Source organism: Chelonia mydas, chromosome 23 (assembly GCF_015237465.2).
Source record: "Chelonia mydas isolate rCheMyd1 chromosome 23, rCheMyd1.pri.v2, whole genome shotgun sequence".
Taxonomy (NCBI): domain Eukaryota; kingdom Metazoa; phylum Chordata; order Testudines; family Cheloniidae; genus Chelonia; species Chelonia mydas.
The window spans coordinates 17,324,051-17,346,343 of record NC_051263.2 but is presented as its reverse complement, the minus strand read 5'-3'; the positions used below and the strand labels follow the sequence as shown (position 1 = coordinate 17,346,343).

Genomic DNA, 22,293 nt, shown 5'->3' with positions numbered 1-22,293 from the left:
AAGACAGTCCCTGCCCCAGCTGAGATCAGGGCCCTGTCGTGCCAGGCATTGCCCAGACCCACGGCGGGACAGAGCCCTTGCTAAGGGCAGGACAGGCCCATGATCTTGGGGGGTCACCTAGGAGGGGATGGGCTAACCGGCAGGGAAAGGGGAGGGGAAGGTGTCTGTGTGTCTGGGGGGACGGTGGTTGTGTGAACCCACTTCCTGCCCCCCATACCCCTTTACACACCCACGCCTCGCCCCCCAAGCTGAGCTGATCCCAGGCCCCTTCCCCTCCGGGGAGGGGGCAGGGGGAAATCACCCCATGCTGCTTGGGGTCAGATCATCCCCCTCCTGCCCCTCGCTCCAAAGGGAACCTCACAGCAAACCCCCCCCCACTGCACAGACATCCCCCCATCACCTCACGGGGGGGGGGGGGGGGGGGGGGCAAATACTTTGCTGCCTTCTGATTGGACAGTGGTCACTGTGGCAGCGCTGGGTGACAAAGGATGAAGGGGAATTCCCTCCAGGACTCTTGGGTTTCCTCTATAGGGACTGGCTGGTGGGGGGGCGGGGGGGGGGCAGGGAATGGGGCACAGGGCCTTTCCCCTCTAGGGGGCACCGGCTCCCATCTGGCCCCAGGGCAGGGACTGGCTGGGTCAGGGGGGCGGGGAATGGGGCACAGGGCCTTTCCCCTCCAGGGGGCGCCGGCTCCCACCCAGCCCCAGGGCGGGGGATGGGCTGGCGGGGGGGGGAATGGGGGTGGGGCCTGTCCCCTCTACCCTAGTCGCCCCCTTCTGACCCCAGTTGCCTCTTTACTCTCTCTTGCCCCTTTCCCGGGGTGTAGTAGTCAGGTGCGGGCAGGGGGCGTGGCTGTGCATGCAAATCTCGACAAGTGGGCGTGGCTAGGTGGGCAAGTATCACCCAGGGGGCGTGGCCTGCCCGGGAGAAAACAACGCGGAGCAAGAGGGGGAAGGGGGCGTGGTTTGCCGCGGAGGGGGTGGGGCATACGCGGAAGGGCGGGGCTCTGTATGCAAACGAGGGGGCGGGGCATCCGGGCCGCAGGAAGCGTCGTTTCCGCTGCTCTCTTGTGTCGAGCGGAGCCGGAGCCGGAGGCGGGAGCGGGGCCGCAGCGTGAGTCCGGGCGAGACCGAGACCCCTCCCCCCCCCAGCTCTGCCCCCCCCCCGCCCCAGAGATCCCCCCGGGAATTCCCCTCCCCCCCCCAGCTCTGCCCCCCCCCCCCCGCCCCAGAGATCCCCCCAGGAATTCCCCTCCCCCCCCCTGCCGGGCTCTGCCCCCCCCCACCCATCCGGGCTCTGCCCCCTCCCGCCCCAGGGATCCCCCCGGGCATTCCCCTCCCCCGCCAGCTCTGCCCCCCCCCCCCGCCCCAGAGATCCCCCCGGGAATTCCCCTCCCCCCCCCGGGCTCTGCCCCCCCCGCCCCAGGGATCCCCCGGGGCATTCCCCTCCCCCCCCAGCTCTGCCCCCCCCCCGCCCCAGAGATCCCCTCCCCCCGGGAATTCCCCTCCCCACCCATCCGGGCTCTGCCCCCCCCCCACCCATCCGGGCTCTGCCCCCCCCCCCGCCCCAGGGATCCCCCCGGGCATTCCCCTCCCCCCCCAGCTCTGCCCCCCCCCGCCCCAGAGATCCCCCCGGGAATGCCCCTCCCCGCCCCGGGGATCTCCCCTTCCGGGCTCTGCCCCCGCGGGGATCCCCCTCCTCCCCCCACCGCTGGGCTCTGCCCCACCCCCGGGATCCCCTCTCCCGGCTTCACCCCCCCCCGCCCTGGGGATCTCCCCTGAGAGTCCCCCCCCCCGCCCCTCCGGGCTCTGGCCCAGCCCCCCACCCCAGGGATCCCCCCTGGAATTCCCCTCTCCCCCCCCCCCCGCCGGCATCTGCCCCCCCCCGGGAATTCCCCTCCCCCCACCGCCAGGATCTGCCCCCAGCCCCGGCATCCCCCCCCTTCCGGGCTCTGCCCCCGCCCCGGGGATCCCCCTCCCCCCCATCTCTGGGATCTGCCCTCCCCCGCCCTGGGAATTCCCCTCCCCCCCCCCCAGGATCTGCCCCCACCCCCAGGGAGCCCCCATTCCCTCCTCTCTTGGGAGCCCCTGGATTCTCCTTCTGCCCCCCGGGAATCCCTCTGGAATCTGCTCCCCAGCCCCTCCTCCTCCACTCTTCTCCTTCTCCCCCCAATCCCCCATGGGAATCCCTCTGCCCACCCCCAAGACCTGCCCCTCCCCCCTGAGGTCTTCCCCCTCCCTCACTCCATGGGGATTCCCCCCCCAGCACCTCCCCTCCCCCATCTCCTCTACTCCCCATCTCCAGGGGGATTCTCTCCAGCCACCCCCTGGGTCTGTCCCCCAGCTTTCCCCTCTCAGTTTTCTCCTGGGGCCCTCCATGGGGATCCCCCCGCCTCACCCCTGAGATCTGCCCCCCCGCTCACCTCCCTCTTCAGCCCTCCTTGGGATCCTCCAGCCCCCCTTGAGATTTTCCCCATCCCCCAGTGCCCACCGGGGATCCCCCCCTCAATCTCTCCCATCCCAGGGGATCCCCCAGGCTCCTGCCTTCCAGCCTGCCCCTGCCCCCAGCTCCTCCCCTGCCTGGTCTTGGGGGTCTTTTCCTCCCCTTTACCCCAGGGACCCCCCTCAGATCCCAGCACAACCCCTGGGTTCCCCATTTAGGGTTTCCCCTCATGAGACGGAGTTGGGGGTGAGCCCACACAGGGACCCCACTTCCCCAGGCAGCCACCCCTTTTGGAGAAGGATCCTCTGACGTGCCCCCCCCGCAGCTTCATCCTCTCCCAGCACAGGGACCCCCCTTCTCTCTCTGCCCCCAATAAGACAGCAGATGGGGGTGAGCCCCACATATTCCAGGTGCCCCCTGCTCACGGAGAGACCCCCCCCCCAGCCTCCTCCTGGGCCCCCCCACCCTGTAACACCCTGTTCTGTCCACCACCCAGGACTGGGACCCCCTGCCCCCCAACATCACAGCAGTTGGGAGTGAATTCCATATAAGGATCCCCCCAAGAATGAGACCCCCCTTCTCAGAACAGGGACCCCATGTACTCTCTGCCCCCTAACATCTTAGAATGGGGTGAACCCCACAGAGGCCCCCTGCTTCAGGGAGTTTCCCCACCCAGAGACCCCCTGACCCACTCCCTGGGCTCCAGCATCCCCCCCACCCCAGTAACACCCCCTTCCATTCCCTGCTCATTCCCCACCCCACATACAGCCGACCCCCACCCCAGCTGACCCTCCCCTGCTAACCACCCGCCTTTCCCCTCCCCCACTCTCTGCAGGCGAACTCCAGAAACCATGCAGCTCTCCTGGCTTTGGGCCACTGCCCTGCTTGCCGTCGCAGCGTCTGTGCCCATCGACCGGCCCAAGGCAGAGAAGAAGGCGGAAGAGACGCCCCCAGAACCGCCGGTAAGAGGCCAGGTCGTGGCCCCTTTTCGGACTGGTTGTCGCTCCATCACCTTGTAGCAGGGAGTTCCGCGGGCTTATCGCCAAGGCTGAGTTGCTTCTGTGTGTCTGGGGTACCCGTCTGGCCTCGTGTCTGAGCCCCGCAGGATCTTTCACACTCACTCCGCTCCTGTGAGCTAGGGCAGTGCTATTCCTCCATGTTATAGACGGGGGGAAACTGAGGCATGGGTCACCGCCCGAGCCTTCCCTCTCCCCGAGCCCGGCCTTCTTTCTATAAAACCTCTCAGGCATTGGAGTTTAGCTGCTAGGGGGTGTCACAGACTCACGGGTCGTGCCCACTCTTGGCCCCATACGGTCCCTGGGGTGAACCCCCTTCAGTGCGACACCCCCCCCCACTTCGTCACGGGGTCACGACGAGACCTAAATGTGTGGGGCAGATCTCCCCCTCCCAGCGCCACCCACTCCCGGGTTCCCACCCCTTCCTTTGATGGAGCGCTGGTTTCCGATGCAGTCTCCCATGGTTTGGCCCTGATTCTCTTGGGGAATAACCAGAGACTGGGCGGGTGCTAGGGACCCTGGCTAATAACGGTTCGGTCAAAAACAACAGATTCCCAACACACACACCCACCCACCCCGGGTGAGGGCGAAGGGAAAATTCAAGCTTGTGGGTGCTGGGAAGACAAATCGAAGGGTTTCCTGTTATGGGTGTTACAGCTGGAAAGCTGAGGGCCCCCCACTTAGGGGGCTGCGTGTTTGAATTTAACAAGACCACTAACTCGGCTGGAATAGGATTGAAGTCAGACAATAAATAAATTCTTCATCCGGCCGGCGCACAGAGGAAATGCACGTGACTCGCGGCGGCCCCCGAATTCAGCTCGGCTCTGACGCACTCCCCCAAATTCACGCCGGGGACGCTGGCTGGGGAGGAAGAAACCCCTTGGAAGTTGCTTTGGCTCGCAGCTTCGTTTGAAAATGATCAACTGACCTAATCAATAAGCCAAGGACATCTGGTTGCTGCTGAGATCAGCTGTTGCCGTAGTTGGTTTTTAGCGGCTTAGACGTGAATGAAAACATCGGTCCACTGTTACGTGGATTACGCCTCGGCTTGGCTGGTTTGATTTTTATGGATCGTTTCAGCAGCAAAAATCCGGGTTTATCTTTACGCCTATTTTCAGCTTTTCTCAACGTCTGTTTTCACGGGGGCTAGGAATTTGGAAAGTGGAAAGCTTTCGAGGCGTCAAGACGCGCATGGTCAACGTCGCGTGGCGAACCAGGCCACGGAAATAGCCTTCAATCAAACCGTACTAGGCTTCCCAGCAGTGTTTTCTCTCTCTCTTTACCTCTCTGGGCGTTTCGATTTGCCTCGACAGCGCCGGTGTTTTCCGTGTGTCCGGGGAAATCGCCGCTTACGATCCAAAGTTGGATCCTGCCACCGCGCCTCCTTACCGAACACACCTGAATGTTCCCTGCCCGTCTTGTCAATTACCGATCTGATCATTAAGGGAATCATTAAGAAAGGGGTAGATAACCAGACAGAAAATATCATGTTGCCTCTGTATAAATCCGTGGTACGCCCACATCTGGAACACTGCGTGCAGATGTGGTCGCCCCTTCTCCAAAAAGATAGATTGGAATTGGAAAAGGCTCAGAGAAGGGCAACAAAAATGATCAGGGGTCTGGAACGGCTGCCGTATGAGGGGAGATTAATAAGACTGGGACTCTTCAGCTTGGAAAAGAGACTCCTAAGGGGGGATACGATCGAGGTCTATAAAATCATGACTGGTGGGGAGAAAGTAAATAAGGACGTGTTGTTTACTCATAACACGAGAACGAGGGGTCACCCCATGAAGTGAACAGACAGCAGGTTTAAAACAAACAAAAGGAAGTATTTTTTCACACAATGCACAGTCAACCTGTGGAACTCCTCGCCACAGGAAATTGTGAAGGCCAAGACTAAAATACGGTTCAAAAAAGAACTAGATAAGTTTAGGTTTCAGAGTAACAGCCGTGTTAGTCTGTATTCGCAAAAAGAAAAGGAGTACTTGTGGCACCTTAGAGACTAACCAATTTATTTGAGCATGAGCTTTCGTGAGCTACAGCTCACTTCATCGGATGCATACTGTGGAAACTGCAGAAGACATTATATACACAGAGACCATGAAACAATACCTCCTCCCACCCCACTCTCCTGCTGGTAATAGCTTATCTAAAGTGATCATCAAGTTGGGCCATTTCCAGCACAAATCCAGGTTTTCTCACCCTCCGCCCCCCCCCCCGCCCCCCCCACAAACTCACTCTCCTGCTGGCAATAGCTCATCCAAACTGACCACTCTCCCCACAGTGTGCATGAGAATCAAGGTGGGCCATTTCCAGCATAAATCCAAGTTTAACCAGAACGTCTGGGGGGGGGGGGGGTAGGAAAAAACAAGGGGAAATAGGCTACCTTCCATAATGACTTAGCCACTCCCAGTCTCTATTTAAGCCTAAATTAATAGTATCCAATTTGCAAATGAATTCCAATTCAGCAGTTTCTCGCTGGAGTCTGGATTTGAAGTTTTTTTGTTGTAAGATAGCGACCTTCATGTCTGTGATTGCGTGACCAGAGAGATTGAAGTGTTCTCCGACTGGTTTATGAATGTTATAATTCTTGACATCTGATTTGTGTCCATTTATTCTTTTACGTAGAGACTGTCCAGTTTGACCAATGTACATGGCAGAGGGGCATTGCTGGCACATGATGGCATATATCACATTGGTGGATGTGCAGGTGAACGAGCCTCTGATAGTGTGGCTGATGTGATTTGGCCCTGTGATGGTGTCCCCTGAATAGATACGTGGGCACAGTTGGCAACGGGCTTTGTTGCAAGGATAGGTTCCTGGGTTAGTGGTTCTGTTGTGTGGTATGTGGTTGTTGGTGAGTATTTGCTTCAGATTGGGGGGCTGTCTGTAGGCAAGGACTGGCCTGTCTCCCAAGATTTGTGAGAGTGTTGGGTCATCCTTCAGGAGGACCCTGATAATGCGTTGGAGGGGTTTTAGTTGGGGGCTGAAGGTGACGGCTAGTGTCATTCTGTTATTTTCTTTGTTAGGCCTGTCCTGTAGTAGGTGACTTCTGGGAACTCTTCTGGCTCTATCAATCTGTTTCTTCACTTCCGCAGGTGGGTCTTGTAGTTGTAAGAATGCTTGATAGAGATCTTGTAGGTGTTTGTCTCTGTCTGAGGGGTTGGAGCAAATGCGGTTGTATCGCAGAGCTTGGCTGTAGATGATGGATCGTATGGTGTGGTCAGGGTGAAAGCTGGAGGCATGTAGGTAGGAATAGTGGTCAGTAGGTTTCTGGTATAGGGTGGTGTTTATGTGACCATCGCTTATTAGCACTGTAGTGTCCAGGAAGTGGATCTCTTGTGTGGACTGGACCAGGCTGAGGTTGATGATGGGATGGAAATTGTTGAAATCATGGTGGAATTCCTCAAGGGCTTCTTTTCCATGGGTCCAGATGATGAAGATGTCATCAATATAGCACAAGTAGAGTAGGGGCGTTAGGGGACGAGAGCTGAGGAAGCGTTGTTCTAAATCAGCCATAAAAATGTTGGCATACTGTGGGGCCATGCGGGTACCCACAGCAGTGCCGCTGATCTGAAGGTATACATTCTCCCCAAATGTAAAATAGTTATGGGTAAGGACAAAGTCACAAAGTTCAGCCACCAGGTTAGCCGTGACATTATCGGGGATAGTGTTCTTGACGGCTTGTAGTCCATCTTTGTGTGGAATGTTGGTGTAGAGGGCTTCTACATCCATAGCGGCCAGGATGGTGTTATCAGGAAGATCACCGATGGATTGTAGTTTCCTCAGGAAGTCAGTGGTGTCTCGAAGGTAGCTGGGAGTGCTGGTAGCGTAGGGCCTGAGGAGGGAGTCTACATAGCCAGACAATCCTGCTGTCAGGGTGCCAATGCCTGAGATGATGGGGCGCCCAGGATTTCCAGGTTTATGGATCTTGGGTAGTAGATAGAATATCCCAGGTCGGGGTTTTTTCCTACTCTCCCCCCCCCCCCCCCCCCCAGACGTTCTGGTTAAACTTGGATTTATGCTGGAAATGGCCCACCTTGATTGTCATGCACATTGTGGGGAGAGTGGTCAGTTTGGATGAGCTATTGCCAGCAGGAGAGTGAGTTTGTGTGTGTGGGGGGGGGGAGGGTGAGAAAACCTGGATTTGTGCTGGAAATGGCCCACCTTGATTATCATGCACATTGTAGGAAATGGCCCACCTTGATTATCATGCACATTGTAGGAAATGGCCCACCTTGATTATCATACACATTCTGAAGAGAGTGGTCACTTTGGATGGGCTATTACCAGCAGGAGAGTGAGTTTGTGTGTGTGTGGGGGGGTGTGTGTGAGAAAACCTGGATTTGTGCAGGAAATGGCCCACCTTGATTATCATACACATTGTGAAGAGAGTGGTCACTTTGGATGGGCTATTACCAGCAGGAGAGTGAGTTTGTGGGGGGGGGGGAGGCGGAGGGTGAGAAAACCTGGATTTGTGCTGGAAATGGCCCAACTTGATGATCACTTTAGATAAGCTATTACCAGCAGGAGAGTGGGGGGGGAGGAGGTATTGTTTCATGGTCTCTGTGCATATAATGTCTTCTGCAGTTTCCACAGTATGCATCCGATGAAGTGAGCTGTAGCTCACGAAAGCTCATGCTCAAATAAATTGGTTAGTCTCTAAGGTGCCACAAGTACTCCTTTTCTTTTTTCTAGATAAGCTTGTGGAGGAAAGGCCCATCGATGGCTATTAGCCAGGATGGACAGGGATGGTGTCCCTGGCCTCTGTTTGCCAGACGCTGGGAATGGGCGACAGGGGATGGATCACTTGATGATGACCTGTTCTGTTCATCCCCTCTGGGGCACCTGGCACTGGCCACTGTCGGCAGACAGGATACCGGGCTAGATGGACCTTTGGTCCGACCCAGTTTGGCCGCTCTTATGTTCTTATGGTCAATTCCTTGTTTCAGTTTCATCAGTTACAAACAAGATCTATGATCAAGCCTTTAAGGCAGAAGACAGTGGTGACAGGAATTCCTGATAAGCTAGAAGCATCTCTCGTTAGCTTATTAATTACGGACAAGACCTGCCTCTCAGCAATGAGAAGAAGTCTCTCTCTGGGCTGAATCAATGCGGCCAGAGGGAGAGGACACACGATCCATTAATAAATAAAATTTAATGGCGTCTCCCACCCAGTTCGGGGGTCCTGAGATGAGACCCAAGACTCCCCTTCCCCCACCCCCGCGGTATTCCAGGACCAGCATTAACCCTTTTGCACCTGCTGGCGAGCATTGCGGCGTACGGAGGGAAACTGAGGCAGACTGCGGCCTGCTGAAAAAGATGACGGAAAATTCCCGGCAGGCGCAGGTGGGCAGCACCACCTGCGGGCCTGCCAATGTGGTTTGAATACAGGGCTGGAGTAGGGTGTTCCTCAGCACTGGACTGCGTTTTATCTGATCCAGGGCTTTTGCCTGGTCGGCTGGGGCGGCGCTACCTGACGCTGAACCAGACCCCGGCTCTCGGGGTCGCTGGAGCTCGGAAGTCCTGTCCCCGACCCCCCCGCACCCGCCACCAAGCCCAGGACAGGAGCTAACATGTAGCTTGTAGATCACACACCAGCGTTGGCCTGGGGGGACGTGGGCCCAGCTCCAGTGAAGCCAGGGGGCTCGGGTAGCTCCGGTGTGTTTATTAACAAGCGGCGTCAGGGCAGCCGCTGGCTCCTCTCAGGCCCGGGTCGGGCTCCATCACCGGAGGGCTGCTGTGGGCATGGTCACGTTTTGGCTGGTGGGTTCTGGGAAGGCGGATCGTGAAGGCTCTCCTCTTGGGAGGATTATGGTAGCGCTGAGCCCCCCCCCCACAGCTTGACTAGGCAAAGGGAGGATCATGTACAGATGGGGAAACTGAGGCCTAGCCCCCCTCCCCGCTCTAACCACTAGACCCCACTCCCCTTACAGAGCAGGGAGAGAACCCAGGAGTCCGGGCTCCCAGCTACGAGCCCCTCATGGTGCGAGTAAGGTGTCAGCTGAAGCAGGACGGGTGACCGTGTTATGTGGTCGCTGTACGTCCCTGGCAGATTCAGTGTGTCCTGGGGGAGATGGGGGGGCAGGTCCGGGGCAGGGGGGCCCGTGGCCTGACCTCTCGCTGTCCCTCGGCAGGACACGGGGCTGTATTACCACCGCTACCTGCAGGAGGTGATCAACGTGCTGGAGACGGACAGCCACTTCCGGGAGAAGCTGCAGGCGGCCAACGCCGAAGACATCAAGGTGAGAGAGATGGGATGCGGGGCCTTTCCCCTCTGGGGGGCGCCCTATCCAGCCCCAGGGTGGGCTGGCTGGGGGGCGGGGCATGGGAAAGGGGGCATGTCTTTTCCGGCCCCAGGGTAGGCTGGCTGGGGGGCGGGGCATGGGAAAGGGGGCGTGTCTTTTCCTGCTCCAGGGTGGGTTGGCTGGGAGGGCGGGGCACGGGGAAGGGGGCATGTCTTTTCCGGCACCAGGGTGGGTTGGCTGGGAGGGCGGGGCATGGGGAAGGGGGCGTGTCTTTTCCGGCACCAGGGTGGGTTGGCTGGGAGGGCGGGGCATGGGGAAGGGGGCGTGTCTTTTCCGGCCCCAGGGTGGGCTGGCTGGGGGGGGCGGGGCATGGGAAAGGGGGCGTGTCTTTTCCTGCTCCAGGGTGGGTTGGCTGGGAGGGCTGGGCATGGGGAAGGGGGTGTGTCTTTTCCGGCCCCAGGGTGGGTTGGCTGGGAGGGCGGGGCATGGGGAAGGGGGCGTGTCTTTTCCGGCCCCAGGGTGGGCTGGCTGGGGGGTGGGGCATGGGGAAGGGGGCGTGTCTTTTCCTGCTCCAGGGTGGGTTGGCTGGGAGGGCGGGGCATGGGGAAGGGGGCGTGTCTCTTCTGGCCCCAGGGTGGGCTGGCTGGGGGGGCGGGGCATGGGAAAGGGGGCGTGTCTTTTCCTGCTCCAGGGTGGGTTGGCTGGGGGGGCGGGGCATGGGGAAGGGGGCGTATCTTTTCCGGCCCCAGGGTGGGCTGGCTGGGGGGGCGGGGCATGGGGAAGGGGGCGTATCTTTTCCGGCCCCAGGGTGGGTTGGCTGGGAGGGCGGGGCATGGGGAAGGGGGCGTGTCTTTTCCGGCCCCAGGGTGGGTTGGCTGGGAGGGCGGGGCATGGGGAAGGGGGCGTGTCTTTAGAGCGGCTCCTCCCCTCTCTCCGTGGCAGAGCGGGAAGCTGAGCAAGGAGCTGGACTTCGTGAGCCATCACGTCCGCACGAAGCTGGACGAGCTGAAGCGCCAGGAGGTCTCCCGGCTCCGCATGCTGCTCAAGGCCAAGATGGACGCAACCATGGAACAGAGTGAGTGGGAGCTCGGATGCCTGGGTTCCTTCCCCGGGAGGGGAGAGGGTTTTAGTGGGGCGGGGGAGGGCTGGGAGAACTTGGGTACTTTTCCCAGCTGTGTCAGTGGTACCTGGTAAACTTTTACCTTTCCCTCCCTGCCTCAGTTTCCCCACCTAAGCAAGGGAGGATGGGGGCCAGAACCCCCCAGAAGGGAAAGGCCCCGAGCCCCATTCCCTGCCCCCCTGAGCCAGCCAGTCCCTGCCCTATGGCGGAGTGGGAGCTGGTGCTCCCTAGAGGGGACAGGCGCCGGGCCCCATTCCCTGCCCTATGTCTCCCCCAGATGTGCAGATCGATCACCTGGGGCTGCTGAAACAGTTCGAGCACCTGGACCCCCAGAACCAGCACACCTTCGAGGCCCGCGACCTGGAGCTGCTCATCCAGGCGGTGAGTGCGGGGGGAGAGGTGGGAAGGAACCAATTCTTCGGGGGGGATGGGGCAGGCTGGGGAGGGGGCAGCTGGGGGGTTGGTGGTGTGGTTCATGCCATCCTCTTCCCACATACAGTGATGGGAACCTGCCCCCGTCCCCGCACGGGGAAATCCCCTCCTGTTAACCCTTTAACGCCCTCGTGGGGGTCCCCTTGGATCCACTGGACTCGACCAGCCTGGGGTGGGGGGTAGAGGGTGAGGGCAGGTGAGTCTGCTCCCAAGGAAGGGTGGAGAGAACAGGATGTGGTTGGCTCAGAGCAGGGGGGGCTGGGAGCCAGGACTCCTGGGTCCTCTCCCTGGCTCTGGGAGGGGAGTGGGGTCTAGTGGTGAGAGCGGGGGGGCGTGGGGGGACTCCTGGGAACCAGGACTCCTGGGTTCCATGCTGACAGCCGCCTCTCTTGCAGGCCACCAAGGACCTGGAGAACTACGACGCGGCCCATCACGAGGAATTCAAACGATACGAGATGCTGAAGGAGCACGAGCGACGCGAGTACCTCAAGTCCCTGGACGAGGAGAAGCGGCGGGCGGAGGAGGCCCGGTTCCAGGAGCTGCGCCAGAAGCACAAGGAGCACCCCAAAATCAACGTGCCGGTAAGGACCCCCAGCTGGACAGGGGGCAGAGCAGGACATGGGAGTTACTTGGGGAACTCCTTGCTGCAGGATGTATAGGTATGTGGGGGGGATGCATTTGCCTGCAGGACCTGTTGCTGCAGGGGTCACAGTCATCATTAATCTGCAGAACTCCCTGCTTGGGGGGGTGGGAGGTTACCCCAGAGAGCCCACCGCTGTGGGGGATGGGAGGTGAGGGGGGTCACCTGCCTCTGTCCAGCTACAGGGACACGAGCCACTAGAGGGTGCCACGGAGCCAAGGGCCAGGCTTACGCTGAATTCATCTGCGGAACTCCCGCTGCAGAGGGCGGAGGTGGTCTCTGGTCATGGGCTTGGGGAAATTAGCCCCCCCTTTCCCCCAGCTCTTGGAAAATATGGAATAATTGCAGGGGGAAGTCAAGTGGGGGCAGAGCCTGAATGACGACTGGCAGGTGGGGGGCTGGGAGCCAGGAGACCTGGGTTTTATCCCCTCCTCCCCTTGACTCTGCCCCCTATAGGGCAGCCGAGATCAGCTCAAGGAAGTCTGGGAGGAGACAGACGGGCTGGACCCCAGCGAGTTCAACCCCAAGACCTTCTTCAAACTGCACGGTGAGGGGCCTATCTCCTGCTCCCCCCCCCCCCCCCCCCCACCCTGCAATACCACCCCGCCCAGCCACAGGAAACCCAGAGTCTTCTGCCCAGCTCCCTGCTCCATGCGGGGGGCAGTGCCCCTTGCAGGGGAGGTCCCCCTCAGGGGAATCGGGCACATCCTGTCCTCCGTTCAAGGGATTTAGGGGCTGGCAGAGGGGGTCAGGTTTGGTAACACACTAGACCCCTTGGAGTGGAATCAGGGGGGAGGGAGGGGGCTGTAGGAAGGAGGCCCCCCCAAGCCACTTCTCCCCCCAGCATTTTCACACAGAGCCGGCCGTCCCACCCCACAGTGGGTAGAGAGAAATTGACAACCCCCGCAAGCCCTGCCCTGGCGTATTCAGCCCTTGGCCCCCCTGCGGGGCAGGGTGTGGGGTTTGACACGGGGACGTCTGGCTCCTGGGGAACTAGGAAACTTGTCACCTGTTGGGAGTCACTGGGGGAGAGCGAGGTGGGGCTGGCGCCTCCTAGAGGAGAAAGGCCCCATGCCCCATTTCCCCGCCCCCCTGAGCCATCCAGTCCCTGCCCTGGGGCCGGATGGGAGCCGGCGGCCCCTAGAGGGGAGATCCCCCTGCCCCAGCTGCGCTCACCCCCCGTCTGTTGCAGACACGAACAGCGACGGGGTTCTCGACGAACAAGAATTGGAAGCGCTTTTCACCAAGGAGGTGAGCTCCCTCGGGGGGGGTTTGGGGGGGTGAAGGCCTCTGGGCAGGCGGGGCCTGGAATCCAGGGCTCCCTATTATCCTTCCTCCTGGACCCCAAGGGAGTGGGTGTGCTGGGGGCGGGGTGTGCGCATCGGGGGCAGGAGGGGTAGTCGGACAGCGGGGGCGGCAAACGGGGGGGAGTGTTTGTGGGAGGGGAAGGGAGCTGGGATGGGTGGCTGGCGGCAAAGGACAGGAAGGTCCTGAAGGGCAGATCTTCTGTGGGTCTGTATGTTTTTTTTTGCGGGGGTGGGGGGCAGCTAAGCTATGGGGATAGCAGTGGGATGGGGTTGAGGAGCGGGGGGGCTGAGCTCTGGGGGCAGGCTGGGTGGGATGGGACAGGCGGGGCAGAGCTGTGAGGGGGGGTGGAATGGGCGGGGCTCTTGCGGGCTGCGGTGGGGGGACGGGGCTGAGCCTTGGGGGTGGGTGGGCGGGGCGAAGCAGCCAGGCAGGGGTTGATCAGGTGTCTTGCCCCCCCCCCCACCCCCCCAGCTGGAGAAGGTCTACGACCCCCGGAACGAGGAGGACGACATGCTGGAGATGGAGGAGGAAAGGCTGCGCATGCGGGAGCACGTCATGAAGAACGTGAGTGACTCCCCCGGCCTTGGTGGCGGGGGGGGAGGGCCGCAGGGCCCTGGGGTGGGGGTGGGGGTCCTGGCCCTCAGTCTATTGTAGGGGGTCCCGGATTCGATGTCTGGTCTATGCCCCGGCCTGGGGGACTGTCTCTTGCCCCCACGCTCCCTCCCGGGGCCGGCCACTGGGCGCGTCTCCCACAGCGGGGCCGACCGAGCCAGGTTCCTGGGAGAGCCCTGCAGGCCCCCGCCCCCCCCCCCAGTCAGGGTTTGCTGGAGCCGGGGCAGGGGGAGCCCAGGGCTCTGTCTTGCCGGCCCATTGTCCGTCGGTCCCCCCTTCTCAGGAGGGGGGGGGTGCAGTTTGAATCCTCTCTGCCCCACGGCGTCTCGCGAGGGGAACCAGCGGAGGGGCTATCGCAGAACGAGGCATTGTGAGGGGCCCCCAAACAACGAGCCGCCCCGGGGGCCCTGCCTCGTCACCTTAGCTGGGCCATTTGGGGGATCCCCCGAGTCTCAGAACTTGAGGTTCCGCCCTGCCTTCCCCCAGCTTAGCTACCCCTTCCAGCCCCCCCCCAAAATCTGTCACCCCACGTTCTTCACTCCTGTACCCACCCGGGGTTCTCCCCTCCGCTTCGCCGCCCCGAAGGAGGCAATTCTCTTTGGCAAAAAGAAACCAGAAGCTTTAGTTGATACAGGGCCGCTTTCTTTCCTGTGCGGACCCCTAAAACCGTTTGGCTGCAGGGTGCAGACCCCGTTGGAAATCTTAGATGTAGGCGTCTACGCGGCCTGCAGCCTTAGGGGTTCAGATCCCTGCGCTGCTCTCCCCGGGGGGCACCCGGACCCGGATTGCAAACTTAAATGGCAAAACCAACACAGCGAAGGGGGAGACGGGCCCGTCCAGCCGCTTTGGAGAATCAGCACCTCCAAATTGCAGACGGTGGCCCTCTGTTACCAGATGTGCCCGTCACTTTGGGGTGTGCTCGTTTAGTAGGGTTACTCTTCTGGGGGGAGGGCGGGTCCTGTAATGCTATTAACATGCTGCTTGTGTCATTTGTGTGTCCTTCCTTCTGCCAGCCCCCTCCCCGTGGAGCTACCCTGCAGGACCTCGGTTCCCCAGAGCTGGGTTCCTCCAGCCCTAGGAATAGATGAACACACCCACACCACACCCCACACGCAGCAAGTCAATCAGCACCTCCCAAGCTGATCCCCTCGTATGTCCCTGGACTCCGTGGGTGGGGTTAAGCAGCACTTTCAGCTGCCCCCTGCCCCCCCCCCCCTACGTGCCACGGGTTTAACACGTCCCTATCCCACTTCCAAGTCACAATTGTAGGGGCAGTAACCCACTTGAGGAGCAAACCGCACAGTCTTTGTGGGCACGACAGGGATCTTTAGCTTCGGTAAAAGAAGCGTCGCTGCGGAGTAAATGGGGGAAGCTGAGAACACAAAGGAGTAAAGTTCAGAGAGAGAGAGAAGTAACCAGCTTAACCATAAAAAGAACCGGAGGACTTGTGGCACCTTAAAGACTAACAGATTTATTAGAGCATAAGCTTTCGTGGGCTACAGCCCACTTCATCAGATGTGTAGAATGGAACGTATAGTAGGAAGATACATATATACATACAGAGAAGGTGGAAGTTGCCATACAAACTGTAAGAGGCTAATTAATTAAGATGAGCTATTATCAGCAGGAGAGAAAAAACCAAAAGAAACAAACCAAAAACCCCCCATAAAAGTTATTTATTGACTAATAGTGATAACTACTCAAGGAGAGCTAAACCAACATAACATACATTTGTGAAGGTGAGGTAGAAAGGAAATGGGGGGGGGGAATCTCACCCTCCCTGAAGCTTGAACTGTTTGGGGTTCCCAGGTGATGGGGGGTAGCTGCGGGTCCTGAGGGCAGGAGACAGGCAGAGCCCCCAGCACGCTCAGTCGGAGATGATGGAGTCCTAGTGGAACTGATTTTGGGTCTATACATCGGAACCCTTACTTGGGCGTAGGTAGGGGGTTTTGTAGAGAAAACGCCATGTTCAAGGGAGAACACTAGATCTGTTTCTGGGTAAACTGCTGACTCAAGGGTTTTCTTTAGGCTAGACAATCGGAGCTGATCACGCTTGGCTCTGGGTGGTGGTTTCTTCCAGGGAGCTCACAGTGCAACTAGGCTGCTTCAGTATTTTGGATCTCAGTCAAGGATTTATCACGAGAATTGGTCTGATAACGGCCGAGCTGGGTGTGTGCAGGCGTGGGTTCATTAACATTTAGAGCAGAGGTCCCCCATGATGCAGTGCGTCCCTGCTTTTCGGGTCCCAGAGTTCAGGGCGGTTCTCTGTTTTCCATTCTGTATGCTAATGGAGATGTCTTCATCTTGTCACCCTTGTCAGGAGGGGTCTAGGTGTGTCTCCCGTCCGCCCTTCACTGCTCTCTGCGAGCCTTTTCTCTGATCGGTTTTGGTTCAAGAAGAGACTCGTGGTGGGGGTGTCTTTCATGAATCAGACAGGCTAGATACTGTGCCCTGGTTCCCCAAAAACACAGAGCTGACTGGTGTCACCTCTCCTGGATGAAAGTGGACGGCTGTCCCCAAGTCAGGGGGAGCAGCTGTCCTTAGTGGCTGAGTTCGAGTATCTAGGGGTCGCGTTCAGGAGTGATGGTGAGCGGGGCATCGACCGGCGGATTGGGGCGGCGGTGATGCACCAATCTGTGGTGGTGTGGCAGGAACCGAGTTCCCGGACGAAGCTCCCGGTTTGTAGGTTGCTCTAGGTCTCCATCCTCGGGGCGTGAGCTTTGAGGAATGACCGAAAGGGACGAGATCGCAGGTGCAAGCGGCGGAAATGAGGTTTCTCCGCTTCCTTTCCAAGACAGGGTGAGGCGCTCGGCCCCACAGGAGGGCCTCGGAGCAGAGCCAGGAGAAGCAGCGTAAAGGGAAAAGAAGAAGGAAGAGGAAGCAGTGAGGTGCTCTTGACCGTGGTTTCTAAGCGTGTCAATCCTGCGGGCCCCGGCACCTCCGCGGTGGGCATTTCGTCTTCCCCGCTGTATGTTCGAGGTCTTGCCTGGACGCCGTTCGGTCTCCGAGTCAGTTTCTGAACAGTAAAGCGGGAGGGCGGCTGCGTCCCGCCTTGTTCATCGACCGTTTGCTATTGTCCCAGGCCTGGTTCTGCAATAGCCCAAAATTCTTAGCTGCTTTTCCGATTCTGTCTGTTCCGCCTGAAGGTCAAGGACCCAAGTGGCAAAAGCTGTCAACGAAATCCGACAGAGACCCACGCGCCAGTTGTAACAAAGAGAGACACGGGGCCGATGGATCTGGCACCAGATCTCTGTCGCTACTGGGGACGATTCCAACCGGGAGTTTCCCCGCGGGTCTTCCCAGTGAGGGACCCTCTTTTCTCTTGTAATTCTGACCACACCATATGCGTATGCATGATGGTGTCCATCCCCTTTTCCTCATCTGGCCTCCTGCACCCCACAAATAGCGGGGTGCCCCGTTTTCCCCCCTAGGTAGTTGCTCTGTGCCTCTTAGTCCTTGTTCACGTCTTCGTGTGCGGCGCGACAGAAAGTTCGGTGACGCTACAGTTGTGGGCCAGTAGGCTTCCTGGCCGTCTCCTCGCCCGCTGGCACGTCTCTCTCTGTCATCTGGCGACGGCGCTGGCATAGGGTCGCCCAGACAAGCGTTCTCCAGCCTAGTCGGGCAAAGCTCAAGTCTTACAGGGTGTTGGCCTCGCGATCCAGCCGCGCTTTATTTATATCCCTCACGCTCGTCCCTCCTAAATACGCGTCGATCGTCCATTTCTGTCCTCCTACAATTGAAATCTATTGCGCCGTCCCTGGATTGTCGGAAACAGCATCTGAAGTGACCCCAACGCGAGGATCAGGTTCGTTTCACCCTCCGTTTGCTGCAGTTTACGTGTGTAGCGCTGGTTCCTGGCCTCGGATGCCTGTCGGAGTCCCTGGTGCCGGCAGATCAGTGGGTCGCAGCGTCTTCGTTGGGTCGTACGTGTCCATTTTCAGTGCAGCTCGGCATCCTGGGAAGTCCAGAAAGATCCATCTCTGGGTACCCAGCATGTTGCCCGTCTCTGGGATGTTTCTCGATCAAGCTGTCGGATCAGCGCGGCTCAGAAGCCACCGGCTCGTTTTCCAGCGAGTGATCCACGTTGTCCGTACTCCCTGTAATGCTCGCGTCCGGGGGGGGTTCCCGTTTTTGGGGGTTCCCCGATCCAGCCCCCGGCTCCAGTACCTGCTCTGGTCTCCCATGTGGCAGGGAGAAAAATCAACCCCCCCCCCCACCAACACGCAGCCACAATGCCAGGGGGATGGGCACAGAGTTACACAGAAAATTACCATGTTGGGGCCCAGGATGGGAGACAAGGGGGGTGGATGGGGAGGCAGAGGGAGGGGTGGGGAGTTCTGGGTGGGCCCAGACCCCCATCTCACCCCTTTATCTCTCTCTTTCTCCCCCCCTCCTCCCCCCAGGTGGACTTGAACCAGGACCGGCTGGTGACGCTGGAGGAATTCCTGAAATCCACTGAGAAGAAGGAGTTTAACGAGGCCGGAGGCTGGGAGGTGGGTGTCGGGGTGGGGGGCAGCTGGGAAGTAAAGATTTGGGGGTCTGTGTCTTCTGGGGTTGCCGGGCTCTCTTGTGGGGGGGGGGGGGGAGCCGGGTGGGGGAGTCTGTGTTGTCTAATGCGGGGGTGGGGGGTCGATCCCGGCTCTCACCTCCCTCCCCCCCGGCCCCCCAGACGGTGGACGAGACCCAGGTGTACTCGGAGGCGGAGCTGCAGCGGTTCGAGGCGGAGCTCGCGGCCCAGGAGGCGGAGCTTGGCCGGCGGGCGGAGCAGCTGCGGCGCCAGCACCAGGATCTGCAGGAGCAGCAGGTCCGGCTGGACGCCCAGAAGAAGGAGTATCAGCAGGTGGGGGCGCTGCGGGGTCCCCCCCTGCCTTGCTCCGTCCACCGAGGGCTGCGGGAGGGAGAGCGGCTTTGGGCCCCCCTCTCCTGCCTAAGTTGGGGATTCCCCCCCTCCCCTGGGGAAGTGACGCTGCAGGGGGCGGGGGCTGCCCCCCCTTCCACGTGTCTGCCCCCCAGGGAGTGGGGAATTATGGGGTGGGGGGATCAGCTGGCCCCCTCTTTCCTCCCCCAGCTGTCACCGGGGGGGTGGGGGGTATCTTGCCCCATTAGCAGAGCATGCACTCTCTCTCTCCCCTCCCCCCATGAATCTGTCCCCGGGGGCGGGTATTTGGGGCAGGAAGGGGGCAGAAACCAGCAATTCCCATCCCGGGGGGGGGTGGGGTAAAGGCGGCCCCGCCTCCGCCATCAGCAGGGGCCAGTGTGGGAGCAGGCCCAGGCTTAACCCTTTCCTCCCTCATCCCAGGCCGTGCTGCACATGGAACAGAGGAAATCCCAGCAGGGGGAGGCACCGGTGGCTCCCGACCCCGGGGAGGAGCTGAAATTCCAGGCTCAGGCCCCGCACGCCGCCCCGGCAGGTAAGACGGAGGCTCAGGACTCCTGGGTTCTCTCCCTGGCTCTGGGGAGGGGAGAGGGGTTTAGTGGTTAGAGCGGGGGAAGCTGGGAGCCAGGACTCCTGGGTTCTCTCCCCAGCTCAGGGAGGGGAGTGGGGTCTAGTGGTTACAGCAGGGGGAGCTGGGAGCCAGGACTCCTGGGTTCTCCGCTCTGGGAGGGGAAGTGAGGGTCTAATTGCTTGGTGCCAACCCCCCTTCTCCTGTCTCCGTTCCAGAGCCGGCCGCACCTGCAGCCCCAGCCCCTGAACAGAACCACGTGGAACCTCCCCAGAATCAGGAGCCGCCACCACAGCCCGAAGTCCAGATCCAGTGAAACCCTGTGTGAGCTGGAGAAGGGTGGGGGCCTCATATTGGCCCTGCCCCTCCCTCTCCTGGGTCCTACCCTTCTTCCTTCCCCACTGGCGCAGGGCTGGGGTCCTAGTATAGCATCCAGGCCAGAGGCTGTGCTGTCTGCAGTCCCTTTTTTGGCCACTGGGGGGTGACATTGAGTCTTGTCTGTTTTTTGGATCAGGGGCCTCAGTTGGAGCTGGGGGCTGCCTTCCTGCCCCATAGTGCTGCACTGCAGTAGGGGCGTTTCCCAGCTTCCCCTCCCTCCCTCCCCAAAAAGCCTCCTGCTTTTAGGGGGTGGGTCCTGGCTGCTGCCTCCACCCACAGAACCCATCTCCCCATGTTCCTAGCGGGGAGAGAGGGGCATTTGAATGGGGAAGCACGTGGGGTTTGGCAAAGAGGGGGTGGGTGTGTGTCTTGATTGGAGGTGACAGGGAGCCCCCCAAATTCTCTCACCTCCCACGTGTTTCCATATTGCTTGTGGGCCTCCCTTTCACTGCCCCCTTTACTACACGCCCCTCCCCCCTTGTGCTGGTCGCGGCGATGAAATAGACGAAACCCCTTCCCCCCCGCATTGTCCTGAGCCCCTGGGTTTATAGCGCAGGGGGATAGACACCCCCCCACAACCCCCGTTAAAATCCTTCAGTCGCTGGCCGCCTTGGTGAGCTGAGTGGGGTTTACTTGACGACTTCCCCCCACCCCCTATCAAATTCTAGATGCAGTATTAACACCAATAGAAACAGGTTTGTTAAATGTGGGGGTGGAGCTTCCTGGGGGGGGCGTAGCTTCCCCTGAGCCGGCCCAGACCCAACCGGCCCAGGGGCAGGGCGGGAGCAGACCCATGTTAGAAATTATGGGACTTGGCAACAGATTGTTCTAATCATGGGCATTTTGGGAGAGACTGGGGGTGGGAGGGACAGGACCTAGACCTGGCAGAAGTTTGCGGGTGGTCTGCTGTGGGATAGACCCCATGACACCCTAGCAGCGCTCCCCATCTGCTGTGGAATGAAACTGATCAGCCCCCTGGTTTCTCCCCAACTCCCCCCTCCCCCCCCCAGACTCATAGCAGCTCTAGGGGTGCTCTGCTGTCTCCCAAATCTGCAGTCTCTGCCCTGTAGCACAGGGAGGGGTCATTTGTGTCTTTCCGCCTCACTGTTTTCCCCCCATAAAGGGATAATTTAAGACATAAACTGGTCTCATTTTTGGGCTCGTGGGTGGCGCAGGGGGATGATTTTAGCCAGTGCTGGGTCCGACAGACTGGAATCCTCCGTCCTGGGCTCCAAAGGATGTCAAAGAAGCTGAGAGAGTGGGGAAAAGGCTGTTTCCGGGATGGGGGGGTGAGTTTTTAATTGGTTTACTGAGTGAAGTGAAGGGGTGGAACCTGTGTGGGACTATTTTTTTTAAATCTGGACCCAAACTCCCACCTGTTCCTGCCTTGTTATCCTGCTGCCCCCTGCAAATCCTGAGAGATTCTTCCATGCTATGAAAAAAAATATTTTTTTCCCCCCACACAGTCAACCTGTGGAACTCCTTGCCACAGGATGTTGTGAAGGCCAAGACTATAACAGGCTTCAAAACAGAAAGGTCCATCAATGGCTATTAGCCAGGCTGGACAGGGATGGTGGCCCTAGCCTCTGTTTGCCAGTCACTGGGAATGGATCACTTGAGGATTCCCTGTTCTGTTCATTCCCTCTGGGGCACCTGGCATGGGCCACTGCTGGTAGACAGGATATGGGGCTAGATGGACCTTTGGTCTGACCAGTCTTATGTTATCAGTGAATATATTATGTTTACAAATGGAATTTAGATGCAATTTTTCCCCCTAAAGGAATAAAACCAATCTTGCTTAAATCACCTCAGAAAATACTTTTGCTCCCTGTGATCAGACACTTCCAATCTCCTTTGCTTACATTTCAGTATGAAAAGGTTTAAAGGGGCTGGGTTTTTTGCCCCCCTTCTGTGGGGCCACAATGTACATTTTACCCCCATTCCTGCTGGTACAGCAACGGGACCCCCCCATCCCCATCCTGCTCCAGGGTTCTGAGAAGGGCTTTACGACTGTTCTGGGGCCTCCAGGTCCAGGGGGAGGTGGGAGCTTAATTGGCCCCCAGGGCAATTTCAGTTGGAGTTTAGGGAAAAACTTTCTGGCTCTAAGGGGAGGTCAGCAGCAGACCTGAATTTCTGAGCAGGTGGGGAGGGAGCCTGGGAGGGGTTTAAGGCTTGTTTGGACAAACAGCTGGGCTGGATTTGGGCTCAACTCCCATCTAGGTGCTGGAGGAGGTTGGCCCCGCCGCTCCACGTGTCATCGGTGGGCAGGGAGCCACAGGCTCAGGCATGTGTAATAAGTGACTCAGGCCGACCTTGGGAAAAGCTTTAAACTCCTACCCTGTGCCCATGAGTCACCTGGGGCTGCAGCTGGTCTCTGTGCGTCACGAGAATGCTAAACTCATCAACAGCCAGATCCTCCCCCTGGGTCAGGTCACAGAAATCCGGCACCGCTCCCCCACCCCTCTAAGGCAGTTGAGAGCAAGGGCCAGCTGCTGCTCCCCAGAGGGTCCAGTCTTCACACCAGGAAGGAGCCTTCTCTCCTTGTACAAATGGGGAAACTGAGGCAGGGTCCAGGACCCTCTGAAGGAGGAGATCAGGGATAGAACCCAGGAGTCATGACACCCCTCTGCTCTAGGCAGTAGGCCCCCCCCCC

General features: G+C 59.5%; 1 protein-coding gene across 1 annotated transcript; it reads left to right on the top strand.

Annotated features, from left to right (window-relative positions):
* The first annotated feature begins 1,024 nt into the window (after window positions 1–1,024).
* Window positions 1,025–21,446, top strand: NUCB1 (nucleobindin 1). The gene is made up of 13 exons (XM_037888676.2): window positions 1,025–1,113; window positions 3,278–3,404; window positions 9,596–9,703; window positions 10,649–10,781; window positions 11,104–11,207; window positions 11,654–11,839; window positions 12,355–12,445; window positions 13,091–13,149; window positions 13,678–13,770; window positions 18,222–18,311; window positions 18,488–18,658; window positions 19,118–19,229; window positions 19,481–21,446. The coding sequence occupies exons 2-13, from the start codon at window positions 3,294–3,296 to the stop codon at window positions 19,576–19,578; spliced, it is 1,356 nt and encodes a 451-aa protein (XP_037744604.1). The 5' UTR covers window positions 1,025–1,113; window positions 3,278–3,293; the 3' UTR covers window positions 19,579–21,446.
* The last annotated feature ends 847 nt before the right edge of the window (window positions 21,447–22,293 follow it).

Coding starts and splice junctions, on each gene's coding strand:
- NUCB1 (XM_037888676.2), top strand. CDS start 3,294: ATGCAGCTCTCCTGGCTTTGGGCCACTGCCCTGCTTGCCGTCGCAGCG. Junction 11,208..11,653: donor TGGAGCTGCTCATCCAGGCG/GTGAGTGCGGGG, acceptor CCTCTCTTGCAG/GCCACCAAGGACCTGGAGAA. Junction 18,312..18,487: donor ACGAGGCCGGAGGCTGGGAG/GTGGGTGTCGGG, acceptor CCGGCCCCCCAG/ACGGTGGACGAGACCCAGGT.